Source organism: Phaethon aethereus (assembly GCF_964289735.1).
Source record: "Phaethon aethereus genome assembly, chromosome: 14".
In the NCBI taxonomy this organism is placed as follows: Eukaryota; Metazoa; Chordata; class Aves; order Phaethontiformes; family Phaethontidae; genus Phaethon; species Phaethon aethereus.
The window spans coordinates 331,817-358,918 of NC_138590.1; the positions used below are offsets into that span (position 1 = coordinate 331,817).

The 27,102-nt window shown below is 48.1% G+C and overlaps 1 protein-coding gene across 1 annotated transcript; it reads right to left on the bottom strand.

Moving 5' to 3' along the window:
• Positions 1-15,137: 15,137 nt before the first annotated feature.
• On the bottom strand, positions 15,138-16,106 carry PURA (purine rich element binding protein A; the record flags this gene model as incomplete). Its single annotated transcript, XM_082006381.1, has 1 exon — positions 15,138-16,106. One exon carries the CDS (start codon positions 16,104-16,106, stop codon positions 15,159-15,161), a length of 948 nt encoding a protein of 315 aa, XP_081862507.1. The 3' UTR covers positions 15,138-15,158.
• Positions 16,107-27,102: the final 10,996 nt, after the last annotated feature.

Below are 27,102 nucleotides of genomic sequence, written 5' to 3' on the forward strand. Positions count from 1 at the left end.
GTACTTCTACAAACAACCCCCTGTACGGGGTAGAACCGCATTAAAAGGGTATAAATTAATTTTCCTTTTTCAAGTCATCTTTGACGCTCACAATATTAAGCCTAGTCCAATGTGAATGCTAGTGTAGAGCTAATTTACAGAATACCAACAATAATTATCTGTACCTAACAGGATTTAAAGGCAACTATACTCAGTACATTTAGAAAAAAATGCTATTACCAAAATGCCAGACCTTTGACAGCAGTTAAAACAGAAGCAGCCGTGCAGTTTTCTATGTGGACAGGCAGCCTTTAGCACAAGTCGTTATTATCATCTGAGCCTGTAACAGACAACTTTATCTTCTGATTTGTCTTCTAGAACATTTCTAATCTCAGATGTAAAATACATTTTTAAAAAGAGATGGGCCTGATCCCGTGCAGTTGGGTACATACAGCACTCCCCAATGAAACTCAAAGCCCAAATTCCTAAAGAGAGAGCACAAGAGATTTTTTTTCTTACATCAAATAACTATCATGCAAGCATACCATGACGTTTTTATATTAAGTACTTCAAAGTCAGCTGGTATAATTTAACCAGAAGTGAGCAATCTAATGAAATTAGTATTTCCAGAGGGAGGAGACAAAGTTGTGCCAGTGACAACCACCAGATTACCAAGGGAAAACAGCACAGGGACACCATGGGGGTCTAATGAACTGTGTTACAGGAGAGTTCACGCACAGCAGCCTCTCAGACCTTAGCACCTAAATCAGTAATATGCAGTTATTTTCTATGGCAGTCTATCCACCTTCACTTCATTTGCTTTTGCTACCCAGAATCAGATAGTCTTCTTCCTGAAGGAGCAAATCACTTAAAGTCTGGCAATATTGTTGGAGCATTACAAATTGCTTTTTTTCCCCCTGCCTATTGCCTTGCATTTCCCAGGGTTGGCCACCACCGCTGCAAGCTCACAGTACCAGACCTTATCATGCTCTTCTGAATTTTCCAGTCACGGCCAGGCTGAAGTCACTTCTCTAGTATAAACCAACCACTCTGCTCTTTCATTTGTCAATTCTCGTATTTAAACACTATCTCTAACTGAAAGGTGCCTGCGGTTAATCTGCTCCTACTGCAAAATCCGATGATTTATCAAAGCGCTTACTCTTTGGTACCCTTACCTACTGAAGACAGGGAAGGTGGGAAAAGCAAGGGTGTTTGCCACAACTTCTAGATTTTTAAGAAGCCTAAAACTAAGCTAGAGCAGCAAAGGGTTGCTCTAGCTCACACCAGTTAGCTACGGGTCCTCCTAGTTCTCTTGGGAAGACAGGTAACACAGGTCTGCATGTGTACACCCCGCCACCCCTCAAGAACAGAGCTAGACGAGACCTGGAAAATCTTGACCAGACCTCTCTCCCTACTCCTTTCCTTTCTGCCATTGTCAAAAGCAAAACGTGTTAGTTTTTTCTCGCTCAAAACAAAAGAAAACAGAACATATCCACAACATTAGCTGCTGAGGCATGCTCTGGGATCTGTCAGACCTGCAAGTCAAGCTCAGAGTAGGAATTTGAACTGGGGGTGTCACATCACAGGAGAAATCTAGATGCCATGCTACCCAGTATTCTGGGCTTGTTTCCTCTCTTCAGCCTGGACCTAGATGTGCTCACCAGAAAAGTTCAACAAAAAACAACCCTTCTCCACCTCACAACTCTGGTTTTAATGAATCGGTATTTTCTAGAGGAAACTCATTTGCTCAAAGGCTGAAGATCTACTCAAGATGCTGACCTGGAAGCCTTCAATCACCTTCTCCAACTAGACTCCTGTCTACCTTGTGCTGACCAAGTGATCAACATCGGCTGCAACCAAAGAAGGACTCCGTGATATTTCTCTTCTCATTACAAGCATAATTTTTTAATACCTTCTCGGGAGGACTTGATATAAACCTTTTAAAACATCCAAATAAAGATCAGTTGATTCTCCACCTCCTGCTGTTTGTCAACATGTTCAAAGATTCTGGTAGATTACTCAGAAAGCAAGATTGACCATAGAATCACAGAATGGTTTGGGTTGGAAGGGACCTTCAAAGACCACCTAGTCCAACGCCCTGTCTTTCCAGGAAGTATGTTGCTTTCAACCTATCACATACTGAAGACTTACAGCACTTCAGTTTCTCCTTTTCAAACCAGAGTTCAGGGTTGCTGATTTGCAATTCCCAGTGCCTTGTTTAATACTTTAATTAAAAAAATAATAATCCGACATTAGGATGTTATCTAGTCATGAAGAATACTAAGCTATTTTTTAACAAACAGCCCTGTTTTTGCTAGTAACTTTAGCGTTTCAGTCTCAAGCTCTTTTAAAACTCCTAGGTACACCTGTTATTCTTCCGCTTGAATTTACTACTTTGCTCCCGCATCTTTGCCTCAAACACTTTCAGAGGGAGGCTCTTTATCTTTACCATCCTGAGGAGTAGGTGATTTCCTCCCAAGCCTTCTCTCTGATATACTTAAAGTAGCACTGGCTCCCTAAGGCCCCTGGCTCTTCAAAGCCCCTTCTAGACTGCTCAATTTCCAGATCATGGGCGACCTGCCGTACCGCATAGCTCTTCTCATTACTTTGTAAGATTTGGACTTCTGTCTTTTGATGGAGTCTTGCTGGACTCCAGAATTCCCTTTCTTTATAACTATTTTACTTCATAACTTTATAACTATTTTACTTTCTAACAGATTTCCATTTCAGCTCTGAAGGTCCTTCATGACAGACCTCTGCCTAACTTGGATATCTGTAACCTTTCCAGGTTATCTATGGGGCTGCCCTGACAAGGACTTTATTTTTCTGATCTTCTCCCCTGCAATATTTTATAATACCAGACTCATTTTTAGTCCAGCGCCTTCCACCCCTGAGGATGCTGAACCTGTAATCGTACTGTGGTCACTGCTATTTAATGACTCAGTGGTAATTATATCTTGAACCAGTTCTTATGTTTTAGTCCTAAATCAAGGCTAACTCTATACCAGGCTGTTACAAGAAATGATCCTTTAAGTAAATCAAGATGTTTGTTCACCAAAACATTAGCCAGCTCCTTCCCAAACAATCCATCCAGATAGCATGGACTTAATTGAATTTACTTTTTTTTACATGTTTATGAAGACGCATGAGCCTGGTCTCCTCCCAAGCCCCATGAAATCCATAACCACCTTCTTGTCTGGAACAGAAAATTTCCTAATACCTCTATGTCATTAAAATATGGGATTTATATCCAACATAAATTTTGCTGTGTGGTCGTCACTATTCCAATTTCCTCTCAGATTTTATGTGAACTTTTTAGATCTAGTGTTTCTTTATATCTTTATGACCTAGCATGCCTATTCAGTATAGTTTAATGGCAGGTAATGCAGTAGCTTACTGATTTTCATCACCCCCTCCATGTTTCAAACAGACCAGATATGTCACGGTGTTTTTAGACTGCCAAGCAATCTGCAACAACTATTTCTGTTTCATGTTTCCACACCGGTATACAGACTTTTTTCTCGTTTGGATCGCATGCCCATTTCTTATCCCACTCTGCAGCCTGACAGCTGGTTGCTCCCCCCACATAGACAATTCTGCTCTCAACATCCTTGTACCCCACGCCAAAAAGTTGCCCCTTGCCCTCCACGAGAAATGGGCACGTTTTTGTTCCCAGCACTCCCGTTTAGTGCCTTCACCCAAGCCCCAACAGCCTCAGCCTTCCACCAGCACTGTGTTCAGTCCATCCTCCCAAAACCCTGACCGCTTTCTGTGCCACCAGTCTAGGGATGCTTTGGCTGAAGTGGACACCAGCCCACGCTCCGAAGCCATGACTCTTAACTTCACCTGCTTATCATACCCTTTCTATCATTTTCCCAGGCATGCATTAAGACTTTAGGAAGAGGTATGACCATGCCCTAAAATTCTGTCTTCTTCTCAGGCACACAAATTTAGCTTCCCAAGTATCTCATCTTCAAGGATGACAGCCCCAGGCTTGCCCCAGGCACTCTGATATCTTCCAGGATCTACTTGTCCACTCAACAGGCAACTTATCAGATGGATCTCCTAAAGATTGAGAGCAGAGCCTGTAGTTTGCATGACTGAATCTTCTGCCATCCAAACCACCCAGACCTACTTCCCCAGCTTCTGGAGGCATCTCCAGAACAGAGAGCAAGTCCTCAACCAAGGCTTTAGTATTAAATTACAAATCGCCCCTTTAATCCTGTCCAGTTGCAAGTCAAGTTTCCACAAATAAAAGGCAAGGCAGCCAGTGCCAAGGTGAAGATGGACCATGACCAATCTGCAGATGATTTAATGTCACCTCTTCTCCACCAGCTCAGCAACTTCGGCCTCAAGACACTTTCTGGAGCTTGGAGCACCTCCACTTGTTGCACTGTATAGTATTTTATCAGAAGAGAATCACTCATGAAGTATGTCCTCTCTGCACTTGTATGTGCAGTTCCTAGTGCAATCAAGCCAACGTTCTTCGATTCCCATAATTAAACTAGGATTTTTACTTTATGACCATATAAAGTCCATCTTTAAACTAAAAATAGACTGACTGTTAATGGATTCTTTTTTTAATTACTTTAAGCCACCAATTAGGGACTTTCATTGGACAAGATAAGTTACGTATGGCCTTGCAGAAGCCTGCAAGGACTCATTTACCAGGACCTTTATTGACAGTTTCAGCTCAGAAGCCAACTTTTTTTTTTTTAAAGGTCAAAGGAGCCTCTGAACACAGCACTGTCAAAAGACCTGTCCACAAACCAAACTGTTTGCATGCATGAAAGCAGAGATGACAATTACATGAATTTACAGTGCTTAGTTCAGGATTATTAATGCTAGAAAACAATTCAAAGCCTCTAGTCCCTATTTTGTTCAGAGACCTGCCTGGTTGCCCTTCAGCAGTGCCTGGCAATGGTGATCCTACTGTCATTTATTGTTTAAATAAAATAACCTTTTTAATAAAAAGAACTTTTGACCTAATTAGTAACTCTGTACCTGACAAGACACTAGCTTCTTTTCTTCACCTCTGGTGCTTGCTCACACGTTTTTCTTAAGTTGACCTGCCCACACAGCTCCTGATAAGCCAATGCTACATTGCCAGCTCTCCTCAGCATCACTTGAGTGGGAGGTTTAAACACCAGATTTCACAAAATCTTTTATCCATGTTCCCTAGCCCCTGCATTTCTTGAAGTATTGACAGGTCAGTAAGCCTTCACAGTTAGCCTAGAAGTGAGACAGCTGGGCCTGCTTCTGCTGGACTGACACAGAAGAGAAGAGCTGGCCCTTGAAATCCCAGTGCTCACCTCTTGACATCCAGGTGAGTCTTGAGGAGTCTGGACCAGCTGATGCCAATGTGCTGATGCACACTCCCAAGGAGCTGCTGGTTTGAGCTCCTCAGCCCATACTAAACGCCCAAGCAAAAGGCAACCCAGGAAAATCAAGTTCCAAACCTCAGGAGACTACAGACAATAAAGCCAGCAGCTTACATCACACTCACAAACTGTTGTGCAACCAGGACAGAGCACGGAGGAATAAAACACATTCCCTAGTGAGACACTACAGCAAGCCCAACATGGGAGACAGAAAGACACTCAACTAATGTGGCTAACCTTCAAATGATAGTGCTGCTCTGAGATGTCCTGTCCAGACAGGTCCTGCCCAAGATGCACAAACCCTGTCCTGCTCTCTGGCACGTGACAGCAGGCCTTTCTGCCCAGAGTTAGAAGAACAAAACCCATCCCACTCTTTGACTGGCGCTAACATAGCAGCTGGAGGGCACTGCAGATATGATGGGCACCCAGTGATTTGAGCTCAAGTCACATATCAGGACGTTCACCAGCAACTGAAAAAACTGCCACTGCTCATTTTCTCCACTCCTAGCAATACAAATTACCCAGGCATATATCTTATATAGACTTTAGCCTCCTCCAGCCGCCGCGTGTAGCCTGCAGCTTCATCTCAGCACCAGCCACATCAGCACAGCTGATGACACAGAGGAGCTGAAAACACATCAGTGGGGGTCAGCCCCACATCAAGCCCCACAGCTCACATGTCCTCACACATCAGCCTCGAAGCCCCCTGTGCCTGTGCTGGCCCACCCTAGAGCAACTGTGCATCAGTCCAGCAGGATGATGTCTCTGAGAGCCCCGACTCAGCTCCCAGAGCTTCCCACAAGCATGACAGTGCAACCTCACAGTGAAACCACTGACGTGTGTCAGTGAGACATGATCTTTTGCACCAAGACAGTCACCCATGACAGCGGCCGCACGGCCTCTGCACCATGTCCAGTACAAAATCCAAACCTATTAGGGACAACATGGTCACAGGGATTCAGATGCCGTTTGCAAGCCACCCTTACAAACAGCTTTCCATAGAAATAAACGTGCTGACCGGTATGACACTTCAACATGTTTTTCCCTGAAAAGCTGTCTAAACCTCTCCAAGGCATGAACTTTGGCTTCCCAGTAGCACGCAGCAGATCAGCTCCCGCAACAGCTGCCTCCCTCCAAGGTCTCGCTAGCCAAGAGGGGCACATCCTTCCATGCTGCAGATGTAACTCCACACTTATCACCTCTCTCATCTGCAACAGAAAGAATGAAGCTTTTCTTCGCTTCCTGCATATTTCAAGATAGTGTTTCAAGAAAAAAACCTTTCTGTGCCACAGCCAGGAAGGCTCAGTACAAACTCCCACTGCCAGCATTGCAGCCAGTCCTCTTTTCACTTCAGTCTCCTACGTGGCCTAAGCCTAAGGTGTGTATTTTTGCAAAGCTTACGTCAGGACGGACAGCAAACCAACCAATGACCAGCAAAGCCAAGGAATTATCTGAGTTAAGACCAAGTTACCTGCTGGCGAGATCCAGAAGATGCCCATTCAAAGCAAATGCTCTGCCAGCTGATGGCTCATCCAGAAAGGAGCAGAAGTATGCCACATGTTGTGAACCTAAGCCTCAAGATGAGGCGCAAAAATGGCCAGCCATCTACACAGGCAGTCAGCTGTTTTTTCTAGGGCTATGTCTACACGAGCAATCAGCACAGCCAGAGCCAAGTTTGACAGCAAAGGAGTCACTACTCAGGACCTGATGGTCATGTTATCTGTGTTTCGGGGATTTTACTCTCCCATGATCTCTAGCTTGTTCTGACGGACCCAATGCACAATGGTTGGTAGAGCTTGTCTTTTGGCTTAGTTAAACCCCAAACAAATCAGGTCGTGTGCTCTGGGACTGCTCCATGATAAAACCAAGGTATGTTATGCAGGGACAGCAGAGCTCTTCGCTGCAGAAGCGTACACCCCATCTGAGCTGCAAAAGCTACTGTGGACACCGCCACGATCCTGGGGATGTCTGGTGCTGGGTCCTGGTCACTCAAAATGAGACAATACCCATGTGCAGGCAAAACCTACAGCCACCCTGAGCAGGGCTGCATCTTGGCCGGATGTGGTGCCTTCCAGAGTAAAAGGCTCCGGATCAGATCCCCTCTCCAGGCAAAGGAGCGCCAGCAGTATTGATCCACAGAGGGACAGTGAAGCATTGTTCAGGGATATCCAGACATTCGCTCTGTCTTGTTCTAATCAGTCAACACTCAAAAGACAGATAGCAGGGCCAGAAGTCCTCCTCTTTTTTCACTTAATCTCCAGCTGACATTTTTCTGCGAAAACAGGACTCACTCCTTGCTGTATGAATTCATCTGTCCCTCTTCTGTGATATTTTGCCTCAAACAGGCGACACAACTGTTTACTACTTGTATAGAGGCAAGTGTGACATGCTCCAACTCTCCCGAAAAACATGACTGCTCATCTGGCTTCAGCCACGTACTGACACCGAACTGCAGAGACGGGACCAGCAGAGCTATCCCAGCTGGGGAGCCCGGGAGCTCAGCCCCACGCCCCCGCCATGCCGTGCTCCCCTGGGATCGGCTGCCCGACACCCCTCGGCTGCCCGCAGTGAAAGGTCTGCCGGAGCTGCTGTCATCTGGCTCTTACGTGCTTCTCCGCAAGCGGCACCAGCTACCCTCGAGTGCCGAAGCACTCGAATGGCGGCCAAGGCACCCCGCAGCCATCCACCTCTGCCAGCCCAGCCCTCCTGCCTCGCTCTGAAAGCCTCTTCCCACCCTCCAGACAGATAACACCTCCTCTGCTGTGCCTGCTGGGAGCTTCTCCCCCGGGACAGACTCTTTTCACCCAGCTTGGTACCCGCCTGAGTCTGCTGGCTCAAGAAATGTCTTCGTTAGCGACAACGGCACCATACCTGCTTGCAGGAGGGTGCGTCCAGAAGCAACCTGCTCATCCTTTCCCTTGCAACGTAACTCTCCAGCAGCAACTTTTACGCCATCCAAATTGCAATAAAATATCCAGTATACCATTAGAGAAGTAACTCTGTGAACCCCTAAAAATGGATGATTTGGCATTTTGTTCTCTCTGCTACCTACAGCTCTTCAGACCTGCATTAATGACAAGCAATGCACAGCCCAGCAACGCCTCATAGCCCACTTGTATTTTGCAAGAAGTGGGACGCATTGTGGACCCCTATGTGGGCTGACTTTCCCCCAGACTGTAGTGCTGCTACAACATAGTCCCATCGGGAAGCAAAATGCTTTGAAAAGATAAAAAGTAAAAAAGAAGGATAGGCAGGCTAAGAGAAACTCCCAGAGCAGACCCAAGACCATCTGGCACGAACGGTACGGGAGCAGGGAGGCAGCATCGCTGATGGGAGCAGAGCAGGCAGCCCGACTCTGGCAGAGGAACCTCAGCTGCCACACGAGAGGAGCATCCTTCCCGTGCCATCAGGCCATCACCCTCAGTAATTTCAACATGAGTGATCCCACTTAAGAGAAAAAAAAAATGCCATGAACTTCAGGTCCAAAGATTAGGCTCTGGTTAAAACAGGCTTTTAAAAAAGGTTATAATTTTGAAAGTCTGTTTAGATTAACCTTAACTAGCTTTAAACTATATGTACGTATCTCCTTGCCAGGTTCGCAACCCACACACAACATTTTGCAGTGCCAGTGAGCTAAACCATGTGCAAGTGAGCGGAGTAAAAGGAACCACAGGCTTGAAAAAACGCTCTGGGTTGAAATTATCTTTCATTGTTGCGAGTGGCACAGGAGATGGCAACAGCAGAAGGAATCAAGAATAAAAATGGAACTCACTTGTTTACCTTGTCGGTTTTGTCAAAACATTTTGACAACACTTTGCATGCAGCCCGCTTCTCTGTTCTGTTACCAAAAATTCAGATCCTTTCACCTATCTTCATGCGTTAATAGAAGAAAGCCAAGAAGAGTAAAACTTCTAGGGACAGAAGCGCATGCGCAAAAAATACAAAGCCCAGCACGAGAACTTAAAACTACACTGGACTCGTCTTCCAGATAGTCCAAACACCAACATGAACAGCGACCCTTCAATTACACAAGCTGAGTTAACAAGGAGCAGGCAGCCAGCAGAGAAGCATGGCAAGAAAATAAAAGGAAAGTTTGGGTAAGCCTGACAAAAAGTAAAGGGGGGGGAGGGAAGGAAAAAAAAGAAGAAGAATAAAAGGTGCAAACTAGGATTTTACATTTGCAATTAAAAATAAAAAATTCTTGACAGTGTCATTTTAACAGAGAAACTCTTCAGCACTTTAGGCAGAGCCCTACCTCCCAGAAGGTAATCCAAGCTGGTAAAAAGCAGCAGGTTTTTGAATGAGCAAATTGCACCGTCGTGGAAGAATTTGCTTTTGCTGCCTTCTTTCCAACTCACCCTAAGAGAGACTTCTTTTCTACCCGCTGGACTAGCAAAACCCAGGGAATTGGTTGGTTCTAGTTACACTTTTGAGATTTCATGGTTCACAAGAGCCCCCCAAAATGTAAACCTGTTTTAGCATTCTTGTACATTAATGTCAGGATTCTCCACTTCTAGCTCCCACAACTTCTGCCACAGACAAGTCAATCAGATTTGGTATATGCCCTGGAACGGGAAATGGGAGGTCTGGGTTTAAAGCAAACAAGCAAGCAAAAAATAATTACGTCAGTGCTCTGCAAGGTGTTGGATCCAAACTCGGTGGATCTGCTGAAGTCTTCGATCCAAAACACTCAGTAATTTTACTTAAAAAAAAATAAAATTAACCTGTTGAACTTAGAGAAATGAAGAAAGTGGCAGACCTATGCGGAAGGGAGACAAAGTGTGCAGGTGCAAAAACGTTAACGTGCCATAGTTCACCACCTTAGAAGAAATCAAGAGTTTTGCTTGGTTTGGTTTTGTTTTTCTTAAGTGCCAGGGAAACGCGCTTCCCAAAGGGCGGCTTTAGAGTTTACGGGCACCAAGGTGGAAGCATGAAGTGAAGACATGCGAAAACCATCAGGTTTTCATAAACCCTTCTTGAAAAAGTGCACTGTGTTTTTAGCAAAAACGCATATCTACCAAATCTCCACTGACCACGGGCCACTACTTGCGTATGGAAAGTCACATCAATTTGCAGTGTCAATGCTGACATTTTTGCCTTCTCCTTCCACCCACCTCCCCAATTTTTTTCCTTGGGAGACATACAGCACCACTGCATTAGAACGTACAAGAAATGAAAACAGTGAGTACGACTGATATAGATCCATTGACTTTTTATTACAAATGTACTTGATCACTTGGCTTCAAAAAAGTTTAAATCAACCCCTATTTTCTGTACGCCAGTACAAAGTAAAATCTATTTTACAAATTAAATACCTAAAAATTTGACAAAAATATTAAAGTTTGATGGAAAAAACAGTTATAAAAATCTTAAATCCCCTTTTAAGAAGGTAAGCAGTAACATCCCCTCCCAACCCCCACAGTCCTGTTATACAATATTAATAGTCATTTTTTTAGAATAGGTAGGTATGTTATATCTTGCTGTTAGCATACAAGTCACTCTAATAGCTTTATCTGTATATACTCCAGTTAGTGCATGAATGCCATCTGATTGAATATAATCAACTATCTTTAACTGATCCCTATTTTACATTTCATAGCTTGCATAGTTTGAAGGGACAAAGGTTATACTACAGCTAATCATAAAAAAAGGTGGTTACAGTGCTATTTTTAAAGGCAACAAAGTAATTGCTCCCCCCAAAAAAAGAAGTTATCGGTCGGCTCTGAGCAGGGGTTAAAACCACGGGCAGCTTTCTGCCTCGCTCGATCGGATCGTCTCTGCCTCGCACCGGCTGCCGGCACCGGGCAGCCCCTCTGCATTTTACAGCAGTCAAGGAACAGGTTGCGAACCGCTTCTGAGCGAGCGCTACACCGACCACGTTTCAACCCCTGCAAGGGATACGCAAGAAAGTGACACTGTCAAGTATTTTTTTTTTCTTTTTCCTCTCTAAAAATTGAATTTTCCAAAAACGCTCTCCCCCGCATATGGGTATGCCTCGCGGGAAGCTCGGCATCTGTCCGTGCCCCGCAGTGAGTTTCTGAGCGCTGGCACGGCTGCCCCGCGGCTCCCGCCGGGACGAAGCCCTGACACTCCCTGGCACCACGGGCCTGGAGCTACCTCCAGGACGGGCCCGGCCAGTCCCCTCCTGCGCCCGGGCAGCTGGAGGGCTGCCTCTCGCAGCGGCATCGCAAGCGGGACCACAAAGAAGAGGCAGGAATCAACAGTGGCTCGTTCCGTTTCTTTTTTTCTCTTTTATTTGACTTCGCAGCAACAGAGCAATTTTACTTACTTTTTTTTTTTTAAACAACAAAAAAATAAATAAATTAATGACTTTGAATTTGGAATAACATTTCTCTGTTAGCATAAAACCACTTAAAGGGCGGTTGTATTTCAATGGTAAATTACTTGACAGTGTCCCTTTAACTTAAAAATAAAATAATGTCAGTATTGCAATGAATTTCAAGTTTTCTTGCACGTAGTCATTATAAAGTAGCTTTTATCACGCTCTTGGACCTACTCTACAAGACATTTAAAAGCATATTATCAAGGAAAATATAAGGCATACTTCTCAGGAATTAGACATCTTGGCACATTTGAGCATACTGTCTTTTTTTAAAACAACACATATGGTCAAATATACCTTTTTTCTTCTAATATTAAATAGGGTTTTCTGTACTTTGTTTTAAATACTGAGATATTAGAGCCTTGGTAAAGTACCGAGCACCTCCGGGAAAAAAAATAAATTTAAAAAAAGCAAAAAATAAGCCAAAACAAAACCAAAACCAGAAGCGAAATCCCATGAACCTTTACAGTCATTTTAGTCTTCCATTAGCATCATTCATCAAGTCCTAGTACATATATAACATGCGTTAAAAGAAGAAAAACAAACAACAACCAAACAAAAAACAACAAAACACGCAGAAGAAACCCAAAACAAGACAAAAACTGACCACAAGTTCTCGGACACTGTTCACAAAACTGCCAGCAGACTGTTACAGGCTGTACTGGTTTGACTGGAACCGCGGGGCCCGTGCGCTTCTCAAGTCAGCCGGATCCCGGGCAGGATCCGGGCGGCGCGGGTGAGGAAGACCACAGGGAGCAGCCTGCCTGGTTAGCGATGCTCCCAGGAGCCGGGAGGGTACGGAAGGACACTCTGCCGCGCTCTCATCGCCTCCCGCTACTTATTGCTGGGAACACAACGCAGCAGCGTGGAACTACGAGCGCCGGACCGCGTCCGTCGGCAGCACGACAACTTTTGGGAGGGCAGTGAACAGCAGGACCGAGACAATCAATCAATCAAGTAGCAAAACCAAAGCAATTAATTTCCTAACTACATCTAGCAGCATGGAGAATGCAGTCCCGCACACATCACAGTTGCAGTACAATAATCGATGGAACTGCCCATCCAGACCCTCCGATTCAAAAGCAGGTTATCAGACAAATGTTTACATGCAATTGAGAACCGTTTCAAATGTCACATTACGCACTCCGAAAGCTTATTTTACTACTGGGAAATAGGAAAGTGCACATTAAAGCAATTTTAAACATTTCCAGTGATTGTTTAAAAGAAACAGAAACACCTCACTACCGGCATTTCGTATTTAACTTTCTGTGAACACCAACAGCAAACTCCTTCAAAGGGAAATAATGCATGGTACAATGGAAACAGCTTGTTTTGACACTTACAGTACATCTCAAAAAAAAAAAAAAGAAAATAAAAAGGGAGTTATAATTTCAAATGGGAATAAAAAGACAGCAGGAAATAAAATTCTTTAAAACAAACTCATCTTTTTCCTCCCACCCACCCTTCTGAAACTCCATCCTTGACCATCAGTAAAGAAGCACAGGCAGCTCCTGCTCGTACAGGTGGTGCCTTCTACACACAGCAGCTAGGTCTACCAGACGGCTAACTTTGCCAAGAGCGTTAAGAAAAATGCTTGCATCCCAGAAAAACTTCTGAGTGGAACAAGATCCTAGCTTCTCTGAAATGCTGCCTACTGAATTCCGGCCAAGGAAAGAAAAGAAAAGAAAAAAAGTTTTGTTTTCACTGTTTAAGGCATCTCTTTTTTAAAACGTTTTCTCTTCACTCGTAATGATGATAGTCATGCAGCAGTTTAATGATAAAAATATATTAATATTTTACTATACAGCAGCAAGAAGTTAGTCAATTAAAAGCACACCAACTTTTTTAAAAGAAAAAAAACCAAAACAGCAAAAACAACCTGTAAAAGTCTATTATTATTCTTATTATTATTACAGACCATTTCAATTTGGAGAACACACCTGGACAGATTAGTGTTCTGACAAATCCGCGTTTCCCTACCCTAAGCTTCGACCAGAGCCCGCGAGCGCGCACGCCGGCGAGGAGGCTGGGACGGGGAGGGAAGGGCACGGCTAGGCTCGCCAGGTATGTAGCCAGTAATAACTAGCACCACAGCTACATGGAAATCCGTTACAGACACACACCAGCTTGGCTTTCACTTTTAAACTAAACTCCGAACCCCATGGCTCAGTAGGATTACTCTGCAATTGCATCGCACTGATTTCTAACAGGCCTACAGAAGTTAACGGCACTGGCAGGGACCAAAGCATAGGTTCGGACCTCTCATGAGTTTAGGAGATAGTGCTAGTGCCAGTGGCAACACGGAAAGACTCACTACCTGCTGTCCAAAAACAGGTTGACTGGAAACCGCTGCACGTCAGGTTAAGTACTTTAAGTACACAGAATAAAAAAAATATATTATGAACAATACAAGTACATCTCATATACACAATAATGACAATACGCCTACTCAGTTGTAAACCAAACAGGTGCAGAAAAAATATTACGGGAGGAAATTCTTTACTTTCCTTTTTTTCTCTCTCTCTCTTTTTTTTTTCCTTTTCCTTTTTTCTTTTTACTATTTGAATAACTTTGGTTCAAACGTAAAAATCACAAGTTAGCAAATTTCATTTAAATGCCTTTTTTAATAATTTTTCTTCATGTTCACAGAAGTTTCACTGACCATTTCTATATGTTTAAGGTCCAGATGCAATGCATATTGTATAAAAGAGAGCACTTATTGTTTACCTTGCATGAATTAAACCTACGTACCTTTTAACTCTACAAACTTCTGCATAACATTTAGACAAAGCTCAGACACACAGCATGCCTAGCCCTCATATATATATACACATCTCTAATCACAGGTATATAGGGTGTCAAATATACTATAGTAACCTCCATGTAAGGTTCGAAATTTGGTAACAAAATGAGAAGAAAAAACTAAAAATATTATTTTACGTGTTCTAAAATATCTCTTTTTTTTTTTTTGTGCTAAAGTCAAATGTTAGCTCAACATGAAAAGGACTTTTTTTTTATATAATTCAGCAATATTATAATCTTGACCATTTTTGCAAACACTTTTAATAATAATAGCTTAAACGTGTACAAAAGTTCTCGGTTAATTAGGGAAATAAACACTCAGTTCTTTATATTTTTAATCAAGTAGGAAACACAGTTCATATATAATGTTATTACTTTTTCTGACTTTTTTTGTGTGTTTTGTTTTGTTTTGTTTTTTTTTTTTTGTTTTAGCAGCTGCTTACTGTTTGATACGGTGGGTAAAGTGGAGGAACATCCAGCGATGGGTGGCGGGTCGCAGGCGCTGCTGCCGGGCGGCGGGGGGCGCCGGGCGGGCGGCGCGGCCGGGGGGCGCCGGCCGGCGGGGAGGGCGTCTCGCCGCCGCCCGCCCGCCCCGCAGCACGCCCGCCCTCCCGCCGGCGGCGGGGCCAGTCCGCGTCCCGGGGGGCGGGCGGTCAGTCCTCCTCGGGCTCCTCGGCCTGCAGCAGGGCGCCGGGCGGCCCGGCAGCGGCGGCGGCGGCGGCCTCGGCCTCGGGGGGCGGCTCGGCCCCGGCGCCCGCGGGGGGGGCGGCGGCGGCGGCGGCGCGCTTGTCCCGCTGCTTCTCCTGGATCTTCTTCATCTCGTCCGAGTACTTGCAGAAGGTGTGGCCGAACTTGGCCCAGACCTTGTACGGGACGGTGATGGAGTTGCGGTAGGTGGGCTTCACCTCGCTCACCCGCATGAAGACGCCGTACTTGTTGGAGCCCACGTCGAAGAAGAAGCGCTTGTTATCCACAGTCAAGGAGGTGCCCTCGGGCAGCTCGGCCGGCTCCTCCTCCACCCCGTAGTCGTCGATGAGCTTGGCCAGGGCGTCGCGGAACTCGATCAGGCCCTGGGCCGGCAGGGCGATGGTCTGGCCCTGCGTGGAGCCCAGCCCCGGGCCGCGGTTGACGGTCTGGCGGACGCGGAGGAAGCGCCCGCGCTGGTTCTCCTTCAGATCCATGTAGTACTTGCGGTTCTCCCGCACCAGGAACTCGCTCTTGAGCGCCCGCCGGGGCTCGTCGGCCGCCTGCGCCAGCTCGGGGGGCTGGCTGGGCCCCAGCTGGGCGTAGTGCTCGATGAAGTCGCCCAGGTAGTCGCGGAACTCGACGGCCACCGACATGGAGAGGGTCAGGCGGCTCTTGTTGCCGCCCGCCCCCACCTCGGCGATCTTGAGGAAGCGGCCCTTGGCGTTCTGCTTGACGTCCAGGTAGAAGCGCTTGTTCTGGATGTCCACCCGCTTGGAGGCCAGCTCCTGCGTCTCGTGCTGCAGGCCGCCGCCCGGGCCGCCGCCGCCGCCGCCGCCGCCCGAGCCCGGCCCCCCGGCGCCCGCCGCGCCCCCGCCGCCGCCGCCCTGCTCGCTGCCGCTGTCTCTGTCCGCCATGATGCCGCCGCCCGCCGCCGCCGCCGCCGCTCGGCCTCGGCCGCCGCTTCTCGCCCGGCGCCCCCCCCCGCGCCGCCGCCCGCGCCGCCTCCTCCGCCGCCGCCGCCGCCGCCTCCTCCTCCTCGGCCGCCCCCGGCCGCCGCCCGCCGCCGCCGCCGCTCCGCCCGCCGCCGCCGCCGCTGCTGCAACAGCCCCCGCGGCCACCAGCCGGCCGCTCTCGCGAGATCTGCGGGAGCGAGGAGAGGGCGCGGGAAGGCGGCAGAGAGCGGCCCCCGACGCCGGCCGCCCCGCCGAGCCGGGCAGCAGCGCCGCGCCGCCGGGCGGCCGCACCGCGCACCGCCGGCCGCGGGGGCGGGCCGGCATCCCCCGCACCGCGCGCCTCGTGCCGTGCCCCTCCCGTCCCGCGCATCCGCCGCTCCCGGCGGCGCTTCCCGGCCCCGCCGGCAGCCCCCCGATGTGCACCGGGCTCCCGCCCCCGGGGGGCTGCCGGCGGGGCCGGGAAGCGCCGCCGGGGCTCCTTGTGGCCGGGGGCTCCGGGAGCCGCATGCCCCCTGGAGGGAACCGTAAGGGCGACCGGGGAGTAGCGGGGTCCCGTGTGTCCCCCCCCAATCCCGGTGCGGCGCTGCCGGTGCCTTGATAATGCTCGGCATCGGGGTACCGACCGGAGGGGCTTCCCGGGTGGGAGCAGGGCGGGGGGTATGTGTTTATTCGGGGCTCCTAATGAAGTGAATTAACAAGTCTATGGCGCGGCGGGACCGGGGGCGCCGGAGCTCCCGGGAGCGGGGCAGGGATGGGGACCGAGGTGGAAGGGGCCGCTGCTGGCGGGCGGGCAGAGCTGCCGTCCGAGCACTCCCATCGCAGGTGACCGGCTTGCTTTTTATTAAACTGCTGCTTTTTGTTGGGTTTTCGGGGAGAGCCCTTTGCTTCCAGTCCTTGTTGCCAAAACCTGAATCCCGAATCCCAAGCCAGCTCCGGCCCTAGTAAGGATGCTTTCTTCCGGTGCTGCAGGCCAGGAAACAAACCAGCAGGCTGGATTTGGGTAGAAGTCCCTTCCCTGCCTGCTTCCCTGCCCACTGCTTCCAGGAGTGCTGACTTGCCTCGAGGGCATCAATGCTGCCTTGAGCATCCCAAAAAACCTGCAAGTGTGGTACGCAAAGCAGTCGTGCTACGAGGCAGATTTGGCGGTGGCCCACAATGTGTGCTCTCCGCTGGAGGAGGTAACGCGTGCATTCATTGAGGAGAAAGAAATTCAGTTGTTAAGACATCTGGTGTCTTGGATGTTGCTTAGATATCATGGGAGGAACCCCCAGTCTGCCCCATCATTATGATGAAAACCTTTGTTACTAGTGACTCCATGGGCAACAACAAACAAAAATAGAGGGGAAAAGAGTTTCCTTTCAATACAGAAGCAATGTTTTGGAGCTGTGGTGAGCTGCAGCTTGCAAGCTGTCAGCAGCTGTATGTCTGCTTGCAGAAATGCCTTGAACGCCCGGGACGTGCAGTACTACATGGATGCTACGTAGTTTGATTTTCAGCCCGCCCCAAGGCTAGAGCTCTCCTGGTGGGTCCCTGGCATGGGAACTGTGCGGCCAGGCTGGCATCACCGCGCTGCACCCCTGTGGCAGGCTGAGGGCTGATGCTCTGGCAGTCCCTCTCTCTCGATTTGCTCTTTTTATCCTGAAGACACATGACATTAAACAATTTTAACTGAGGCCTAATGATGATGCCTCATGCTAATGCCAGCCCGTATAAGGAGTCTAAGCCACTGCTTTATTCATGCGGGAAAGCTGGTAAATATATAACTGCTGAGGAAATGCATTTGGTGAAAGCCTTGTGCCCAGGAAGCACATGGCTAGTCTGTCTCTGACCACGGTGGGGTGAGAATTGCTGGTGGTGACGATGATGATGAAGTGCAGCCAGCAGCAAAGGTTATTTTTCCTCCCTGACGCAGGCCAGCATTATTGCTTTCAGAGTGGGTGCACACCACGTGGATACTGGTGATCCCAGGAACAGAGCTGCCAACGTTTCTCCTTTGGTGGAATGGGACCCTGCTTGCCCAGTGTCATTCTGTGTTGCTAGTCACAGCAACTACTTAATACTCTGGTTTCGAGTCTGAATTTGGCTTGAATACAGGCATTTGCTTATTTAAGTAAACAGAACAAAGGAAAAAATGCATTTTTTCTTCCCAAGAGGTAATCTTTTTCAGTAGGAGCTCTACCATAGCAGCCCCTCTGGGGCGGCTGGCCGTGGCTGTGCCGCAGGGACCCGCATCGATCTGCCCAGTGCCAAAACAAGACAGCATGGCCAAGGCAAGCCTGAGATGACTGCTTGAGCAAAGCGAGGTGCAAAACGGACGGGCAAAGGCAATGGACAAATGCAGGAGCTAGGGGAATCTCTTCATAACTTGTCCAGGTACTGATGGCCAAAGAATGGATAGAGATCTTGCAGGGACCTCCTGGGTCACACTCTGCCCTCCCTTGCTGTTATAGTTGTATCAATATGTCCCATATGTTTATCAGGCTTCTTCTTACGTGGATTCTGCTGAAAGCTGTCCCAGACTCCTTTGCTCTGAAAATTAGAAATCTTTTCATCCTCAGCCTGACTATATCAATGGCTTCTTTACAGCTCCACAACTTCAGCTTGGAGCTTTCATAAGGTTTTCTCATGTTTTCTCCCCTTCTATGTGTCTCCCAGTAGCAGTTATATCCCCTTCAGTCCCTGTTCTGGTGATCTAAATAAGACCAAGTTTTGGTAGTTTCCTCTTACAATATAAATCCTTTCTTTGGCTGTTGTAGTCATCCTTTAACGCACCAGTTTCAGTTCCTCTGAAAGGTGGGGGAGAAGGTTTTCAGAGTCATGGCTGGGATTTCAGGCTTAAGATCAATGGGACTTTTGTTTCGAAATCCACTTCGGAAAGGGCTTTTAAGAATATATCTGATTATTACAGTGACCATCACAAAGTTTGGAGCCCAAGCCTGTTATTCAGCTACAAAACAACAACTCTGCTGCCTCCAAGAACTTGTACGAACATTTATAATCGCAGGAGGGAATCTGAGAACCATTCAAACAACAGATAAGATTCGTAACAAAAGTGGCTGAGATGCAATTGTTATTGTGCAAGTCAAAGAAAAGGCTGTCACACACGGAGAATGTTGCCAAGAAAGATGCATTCGAGTCGCTGAGCCATTCTTCTCCCATCCGCTGTCCGAATTATCCTGCAATCTTCCCAGATCTATTTCAGGCTTAGTTGGGTGATCCACTGGATTAGGGAGTGACTGAGTTTAGACTTGCCGTTGGGCACAGCTTTTTGTCAGGATGTGTCAGATCTTTGCCTTGGTCCAGTCCTTGGTCAGCCCTCCCACCGTGGAAAAGGGACCACGTTCTGGTTCAGAGTGTTTCCTGAGCCATGATGGGATTTGAAGCAATAAAGCAATCAAAGCAAAGTTGCTATTACCATCTCTTGGAGACGGAGCAGTTAGAAGGCAGTTACAGCCGCATGGGGATGTCTGAAGTTGTGCAAAGGCTTAGACCAGCCCCCAGACCAGAGCACGTAACAGGATGGTGAAAGCTTCCTTTGCTTTCCATCTGGGTCCTCTTCAGAGCGTGTCTTTGGAGAGAGGAGTTCAGCATGGCTTGTGCACTGTCTGCAAGACGTTGGTTGCCCCGTGAACAAGCCCCATCGTGTGCAGTGAACAAGAAACTAGCACACCACATATGTAAGTCATTTATGAAGACAGGAATGATGAACTGTGCACACAATAGAGTTGCTATTAGGTCTGTCTATCCTAATTAAAAAAATACTTCTCAATGAAAATTATTTATAAAAAGAAATCACAGTGACCCTAAATCAAATTATTTGTGAATGGTTTTTAGTCTCCCAGATCAGTTAAAACTCCTGTGTTAGTCACTGGATGTCATCCAAACTACATGCTGAATGAATAACATGTCTGCCAAATTTCATTTTTTTTTCACCCTCGCCCAGTTTGGCACAGGACAGTTAAAGTAATTTTTCTAAATATCTTTCAGAACATCAAGCAACTGTAAAATAACAATGGAAAAGCTTGGCCACAGTTAACTACAGCCCTCCAGTTGTAACCGCTTCTCTCAAAAAAAGTCACTCTGGTTCCTTTGATGATCTGTTTTGGGTGAGCACCCAGGCAGGGTTTCTCCCATGGGGGTACTGGGGGGTCACTCTGCCTGCAATGCCACACCACCAGGGAACCTGGCTTCCAGGTGTTCAGGAGTGGGGCACAGCTGGATCCATGGTGTCCCTGAGCACAGGGTCTCTGTCTTTCTGACCACCTGCTAGAGACTGACATCCCAAGGATGTATCAGCCATTCCTTGTCCACAACTGCAGCTCCCCTGCCGAGCTGTAAAGACGCTTCTTTTGCTGGCTCTTCAGAAAAAAAAAAGGGAAATAAAAGGGAATCGGTGACTGCACAATGGCAGAATGAGTTCTTGCTTCTTGTGTCTGCAAAGATAAAGTGCTAATTCCCCTAAGCACCACGTGATGTCCCATCCAAGTGAATGAAGTTTGGGATTGTTTTCACGATGGCTTGTTCCAATTATGCAGCGTGCTTTCTCCCTTGACTGACCTGCAAGTCCCCCCGCCACCCTTTTCTCAGCGAGTTGGCTTCCCCCTCATCGGTTCTTTCTCTTTCTGACCTTGGCGGACTCTGTGGTGTCATCACCTGCAGAGAGGGAGGATCCTTGCTGGTTCTCAGTTCCCAATGAAGTTAGAAAGAGGCATGGTTCTTCAGCTCCCCACATAATCCAGTAACTGCTGGCTGCTGTTCTGTTGAAAGCCAGCAACAAATGGCCACCAAATTCTAGTCTTGCTAGTTTTTGGTGACTATGATTTATAAAACCAGGGCGCTCTGCTCCTTGCCTCCTCAGGAGGAGTAAGGATTAAAGTACAGTATCACGTACAGTAGTTAGCAAAGGTTACGCAACCCCTAAATGTGACTGTGCCCTGGTCCAACACCAGCAGACCTATCTCCAGATGGATCAGAGCTATGTTCACCCCCCTTTACAACAGCCTGCCTCCCAGTATCCAGCTTGCTTGTTTGCCTCTAGTCAAAGCAGTGCAGTGCCTGGTTGGACCTCCTGCTACCCATCTCTCCTCCCATGCTGGGAAGGTGTGGGAAGGTGTTCCATCTCCAGGAGTGACCAGGAGGATGGGCACAGCTGGCTCGGTGGGACAGCTGGCTCTGGCTCCTGGTGCACCAGCTGGCTCATCCTTTTATGAGGATGAGGGCAGTCCTGTGTTTTCTGCTGTATGATTTTTGTTGTTATACTGCCTTGCTGGTGACTCCAGAGCTGCAGCTAACTGCTCAGATGGTCCTGGGGTGCTGTTCCTACAGCCATGACACAAGTCAACTGACAGCCTCTCTGGTCTTGCTTTTCTTTCTGGGCTTATGGACATGCTGGGGTTTGTGGGCTGTGAATCCACCCCCTCAAGGCACGTTTTTGGAAAGTGTGCTTTGGAAAGCACTAGCAGGCATTGTCTGCAGCACTTCTGGGTTTCCCAGCCCTGCCCAATAGAGATGCACCCCACTCCTGTGCCAGAATACCTGATTTATCTTTGCCATTAATTTACAGCCTCCAAAAGCTGCTGGATCACACCAAGTGGGGTCACCAACATGTTCAAGTGCAATCCATCTGTTGTGGGTTCCCACAGAATAACGGGGTACGAGAAGGCAGTGCTCTCCACGCCATGTGGAGGGGAACCTTTGCTCTAGAGACTTCCAGGTACGAGTGTGCCTCAGTCCAGACAAACCGCTGTGCCTCCTCCAGGCTGGGGGAGCTTTCTGGCCTTTTGTAACATCTGGTTTTTGAGGTTAAGACTCCAGCCCTTTCCTGATGCAACTTCTTGGAGGCTGGTGATTTGTTTCCACTACTTTAAACCCCCTTTCCTTAAAAAGCCTGTGAGGATGTCAGCAATTCCTAAATCATTAACTAGATCTTTTATAATTTACCTTTGAAATGTCCTTTGTGTGTTCATGGGTCCAAACAGCCACCTGCAGTGTTCAGACAACCTGTGGAGAGCTATGCAAACCGATCATCTCACCCATTGTTTCTCAGCACTTTAATCTTTGGATGGTACCCAGATGGCAGCCCAAAGCTACTGATGTTTTGGAATTTCTTTCCTCCAGTTTTCCTACCTGTGGTATTGTCTCGGTGGGAGCATAGGGCATTAACTTGACGTGTGTGGAGGAGGTTTCCTGCAGTCAGTGCATGCCCCCAAGTCCTTGTCTGCTACTGGCCCAGGGCAGCTAGGGATGCTAAGGTGACACACTTTATTTTGTGAAAATGGCTTGTGGTTGAGCTTGTCTGCCAGCCTCCTGCCTGTGCAAGTGGAATTTGACAGGTGGCTGCCCTGTGGAGACCTCTCCCTGGCTGGACCATGGTCTGGTGCTGGTAAAAACATTTCTGCAGCCTCTTTATCACTGAGCCTGTTGAAAGCTTTGAGACAAATTTTTGAGCCTGGTGGATGCTTTGGGACAACTGGCACTGGAAGACTGATGTAACTCTGCCACAGCTCCTGGTCAGAGCTGCCACGGTTCATCACGTCTGGGGAGGTGTGAGGAAGGCACCTTTGTGCCCCGTGGCTTACTGCAGTCAAGGTCCCAGTGGGGCTACTTCACCCACCAGGAACGTTGAAATACAGTCAGGTTTGTCCTGTTGGCCCTCATGGCGCTCTGGTGAACACTCCAGGCACCATCGCTGCAGTGTTTGTGGTTTCCTTGCTAGCACTTTCCAGGCCCTAACCACCTTGTCCTGAGCAGTGGGAGGTTTCCAGTTCAGGAGTCAGTCTTCCTTGTGAAGCTGGGGGTCTCCACACACTGCTTCCCATTGCTCTGCCAAAAAAGTGCCTCTCCCAGCTCCTAGTGGGCATGGTTCCAATGTGATGCCACACTCAAGCTGGTAGAGAAGTGGAATTTAGAGCACCCAAAGGTGAGGCAGGACTGCCTACCCACTTCCATCCCTCCTCACTTTTCAAAGGCACTCTTGTACACACAGCAAATATAGAAGAAAGCTGTCAATAAAGACCATCATTTGCGGCCTCAGTGTTGGTGGCAGTGTCCAGATCATGCAGCTAGAGACATACCTTCTCAGCAGCCTATTTATCCAATGTCCTTCTTCTCAAGGTGCCAGCCAAAATACTCTCTTGGGGCAACTGGGATTTATTGGGGTACTGCAGGAGGCAGAGCTGGGCAGTAACCCTGGCTGCCCTGACCTCCTCAAGTACCTCAGTGCACCCAGTCCTTTTCACAGGGCGCGAGGTCACTCGTGGAGCTGGGGTGAAGGGGGACTGATAGAGCTGTCTTAACTGACTACTTCCATCTTGGTCCAAACAAACACCAAACATTGTGAGGATGAGAAAGAAGATTTAGAATAAATTGCAGTTTTGAAATGAGATTTAGAACAAATCACAGTTTTGGAGTTGTCAAGAAAAGGATATTTTGACTTTTTTTTTTTCCAAAAGAGAAGTTCTTCTCCTGAGTTCAATCAGAAGTGATGTTTTACAACTGCACAGGAGCATTGCAGTCCACAGCATCACAACCCTCCATGCAGAGGCCATGCAACAGGATGCCAGCCCCAAAGGCTTTCTTTTTCCTTTTAAAACGCTGACTTATAATACATCTTTTTCTTTCTGGAGAAGTTAGTGGCTTTGGAATACCCACTGGAGTTTGCCCGGCTTTGTAGTACATAGTACATGCTGTGGTGTCAAACTCAGGCCTCAGAAATTGATCCGTCTTGTTCCCCCATATCCAGAAGCTCTTTGGTGAGCTTCAGAGGCTGTGGTTCCTCTCAGGCAAGCACTGGCAAGCATCTGAAGCACCAGATGAGCCTGCAGATTTTGTGGTGTGCTCAGCTGGGAGCTGTTACGATGCTGAGCTGGGAGCCTAATTCTTTGTGCCGGAGAACATAGAGGGACGAGTTCCCGATTACCTTGGAGGAGACATCACAGTTTTGGGGATGCAGGGAATTTTGATTCACTGAGTAAAACAAAAGACAACATACCACAAGAACTTAAAAGGCCTCCCCACCCTCAAAAAAAAAAAAAAAAAAAAAGGCAAGGAAACATCAGCATAAACCCATAGCACGTGCTTTCAGCCAGACAACCACGAATCAGCTAAGTGGGACTGAAAACAATTAATGTCTCAGAGAGAGGGTGAAATCATTGCTTAGCATAAAACATGTGGATTGTCAGGATGTATTGACATGGCAGCAAATGCCTGGATCTCAAGATAGGATGCTAACCTGACTGTTCCCACTCTGAGGACGTGGCGAGTCCTCAGATCTCAGGTGGGCTGGCTGCTGCCGGTGTGGCACGGCGCCGACTCCCCACCCTCTGTGGGGTTTTGTTTACATGGCTCTGAAAGGAAGACTTCTCCAATACTCACACAACAAAGAGCAAACTCCAACTGTGCAGATCAACCCATACAGAACACACAAGTGCTTAGATTCATTACTGGATTACAAGTAACTGATGCTGTTGAGTTTAAATGTCCCTATGGTGGAACCTCCTGCTGCATTCAGATAATTGTCTCTGCACCCTGCGCCCACCGAGTGATGTTATCGACTACGGTTTTGAATCCTTGATCCTTGCAGTGGTAAGGTTGCAGTCAGCACCCTCTAACAGATGTCTTCAAAGCTTGTTCTAGTGGTGTAAGCTCATGGCAGAAGCTCAGGACCTGCCTTTTGGGTCCTGGGGACATATGTATGGGTGTGAGTGAATGCTGCCCTGCAGACACATAGCTGATATTCAAAGCAGTCATTTAAAAGGATGCTACGTAAACCCAGGAATAGAGTAATACCTACCTGGAGGAGAACAGAGGCACTGGAGCTGTGCACACATCATTAATTGAAACATTTCGCAACCCCGCTCCTTCCCAATTCCAAGACAGGTGGAAAAAAATATACCCTGGAAGCTCTTGTTGCTGCCCAGCCAGAGGTGAGCAGGAAGGACCCAAAGGCATTTCCACAGCTCCTCTTGTAGTGCAGGAGTCTTTGGGGAGGTGTTGGTAAATGCCTGTTCTGTTCACAGTGCTCGTGGCTTGCAGGTGGTCCAGCCTCAGCACTACCACCATGGCTGTTGTCCAAGCTTGTTTTGAAATGCTTCATCCCCAGCTCCTTGCAGGGCTGGCCTGGTGCCGAGTCTGAGCAGGGAATTGCCCTGGAAGCAGGTCCACGCTCTCCAGGGAGGATGGGGGCTGCTGTGCAGATCCTGGAGGAGGGAATTGCCCTTTTCAAAGCTGGTCCTGAAGATTAGTCATTGTTCTTCCAGCACCAAAATTGGTGCAAAGGAGATGAGTGTCTTGTCCTGGAAGGAGGTCAGTTGCGAGGTTTCCCTGCCATTGGGAGCCCAGGGTATGCCAGGGAAGGGCTTTCCTAGGTGAGGTTGTGTGTTTGGTGGGGATGGCCAGGATGAGCTGGCAGTCTCTGAAAGACTTGTGCTGTCCCTGGCTCTTGTGTGCTTTCCTTCGCCCATTGGCAAGGGTCTACATACCTTCTTGGAGGGATGGTCAGGGACAGACAAGGGCTAGTGGGAACCTTCGGCCTTCCTCAGGTCCCATCCCAGGGTGGAAAGCCAAGTGGTTTTTATTTTTGAAGGATCAGGTGAGTTGAGCAGGGTCAGAGCTGGCTGAGCAGTAAACTGTCTGCAAGGAAAAGGTGAAAAAGCAGCCGTTTATTCTCCCAGAGCTGCAGGGGACAGTGGCTGGACGTGCCTGGCAAGGTGGTGTGGCAATTCAGGTGCTGGCAAAGGGAAGCCAGAGAGCTGCATGGCAGCTCTGGCTGGAGGAGGACAGCCATGGGGGACTACTGGGTGCCTTTGGACAAGTGCAGTGCTGGGGACCTTGGTGCAGAGTGGAGCCGAGAAGCCCTGGTGCCCAATGGTTTCTGTGTTTCTTGCATTAAGCTGCCTTCCAAGAAGACTTGCATAGCTCCTGGAGCTGGATCTGAGTTTTCACGCTAGCCCTGTGCTCCGTCCTGCTCTTTCTGAGATAAGTGATGTGTCCCATAAGCTTGACCTTTCTCTAGAGGCTGGACTCTCAAGTGAACATGGACGTCTGGGCACCCTGCAGCCCTCCAGGCTGAGCATGGATTCAAGCAGGGTCCTGCTGCTCCACCCAGTGCTAGTGGAGCTCATGCTGATGCTGTTTGGCAGTCATCAGAAGAGGAATTTTGTTGGATCCCCTGAGACGCAAACACTTGGCTGACTGTAAACAAGCCTATTTATGCAGATGCCCCTCTGCCTGGCAGATAGCTTGGAGAATGTAGGAGCTTTGGTCCAGAAGAATTTATAGCTTGTAACTTCTAAACTACTACTCATTATGCAATCATCTACATGATAACAACGAAGGCATCTCATTATTGGCTGTTCACAGCAGCTGGCCATGATGGCTAACAACGCCCTTTTGGAGGACATGAAGAGATGGTCCGTAAGTACGATTTGATGGAGTGAGGGATAGCAGGGTGAGAATTTGAAGCCATTCTTCAGGTATTGCAGCACTAGCCTGTTGCCTAGTCCTTCCGTGGCCCAGCCAGGTGGCCTGCCCCACACCTGGGAGGCGGCATGCACCAGACCCCAGTCTCTGTGTTTGCCAGGGGGATAAAGCTGTTTGAACCATGCTCCAATGTCTTCTCTGGCCAGAAGCCACAGCTGTCCTTCAAGGAGAAGGAAGACCTGAAGCGTGCATTGACCGTGCTGATAGATATGGGCCAGCTCTGCAGTCCTCCTGCAGAAGATGAGAGGGGGGGCTGCCACTGATGGGAGATAGATCTGATACCACCCTTTTAAAGGTCCATCGGTTTCTGGACCTGGAGGAAGAGAAGGGCCAACTTGGCTTCTCACTTAAAGCTTCACCAAGAAAAGGGTCTGTGATGGTGGGGTTGTCTAAGGGCAGCAGAGTCGCTTGTCATTCACAAGGTGATGGGCTTGATACCTACCAGCCCTGGGGTGGTGAAGAGGCCCAGCTCATGATT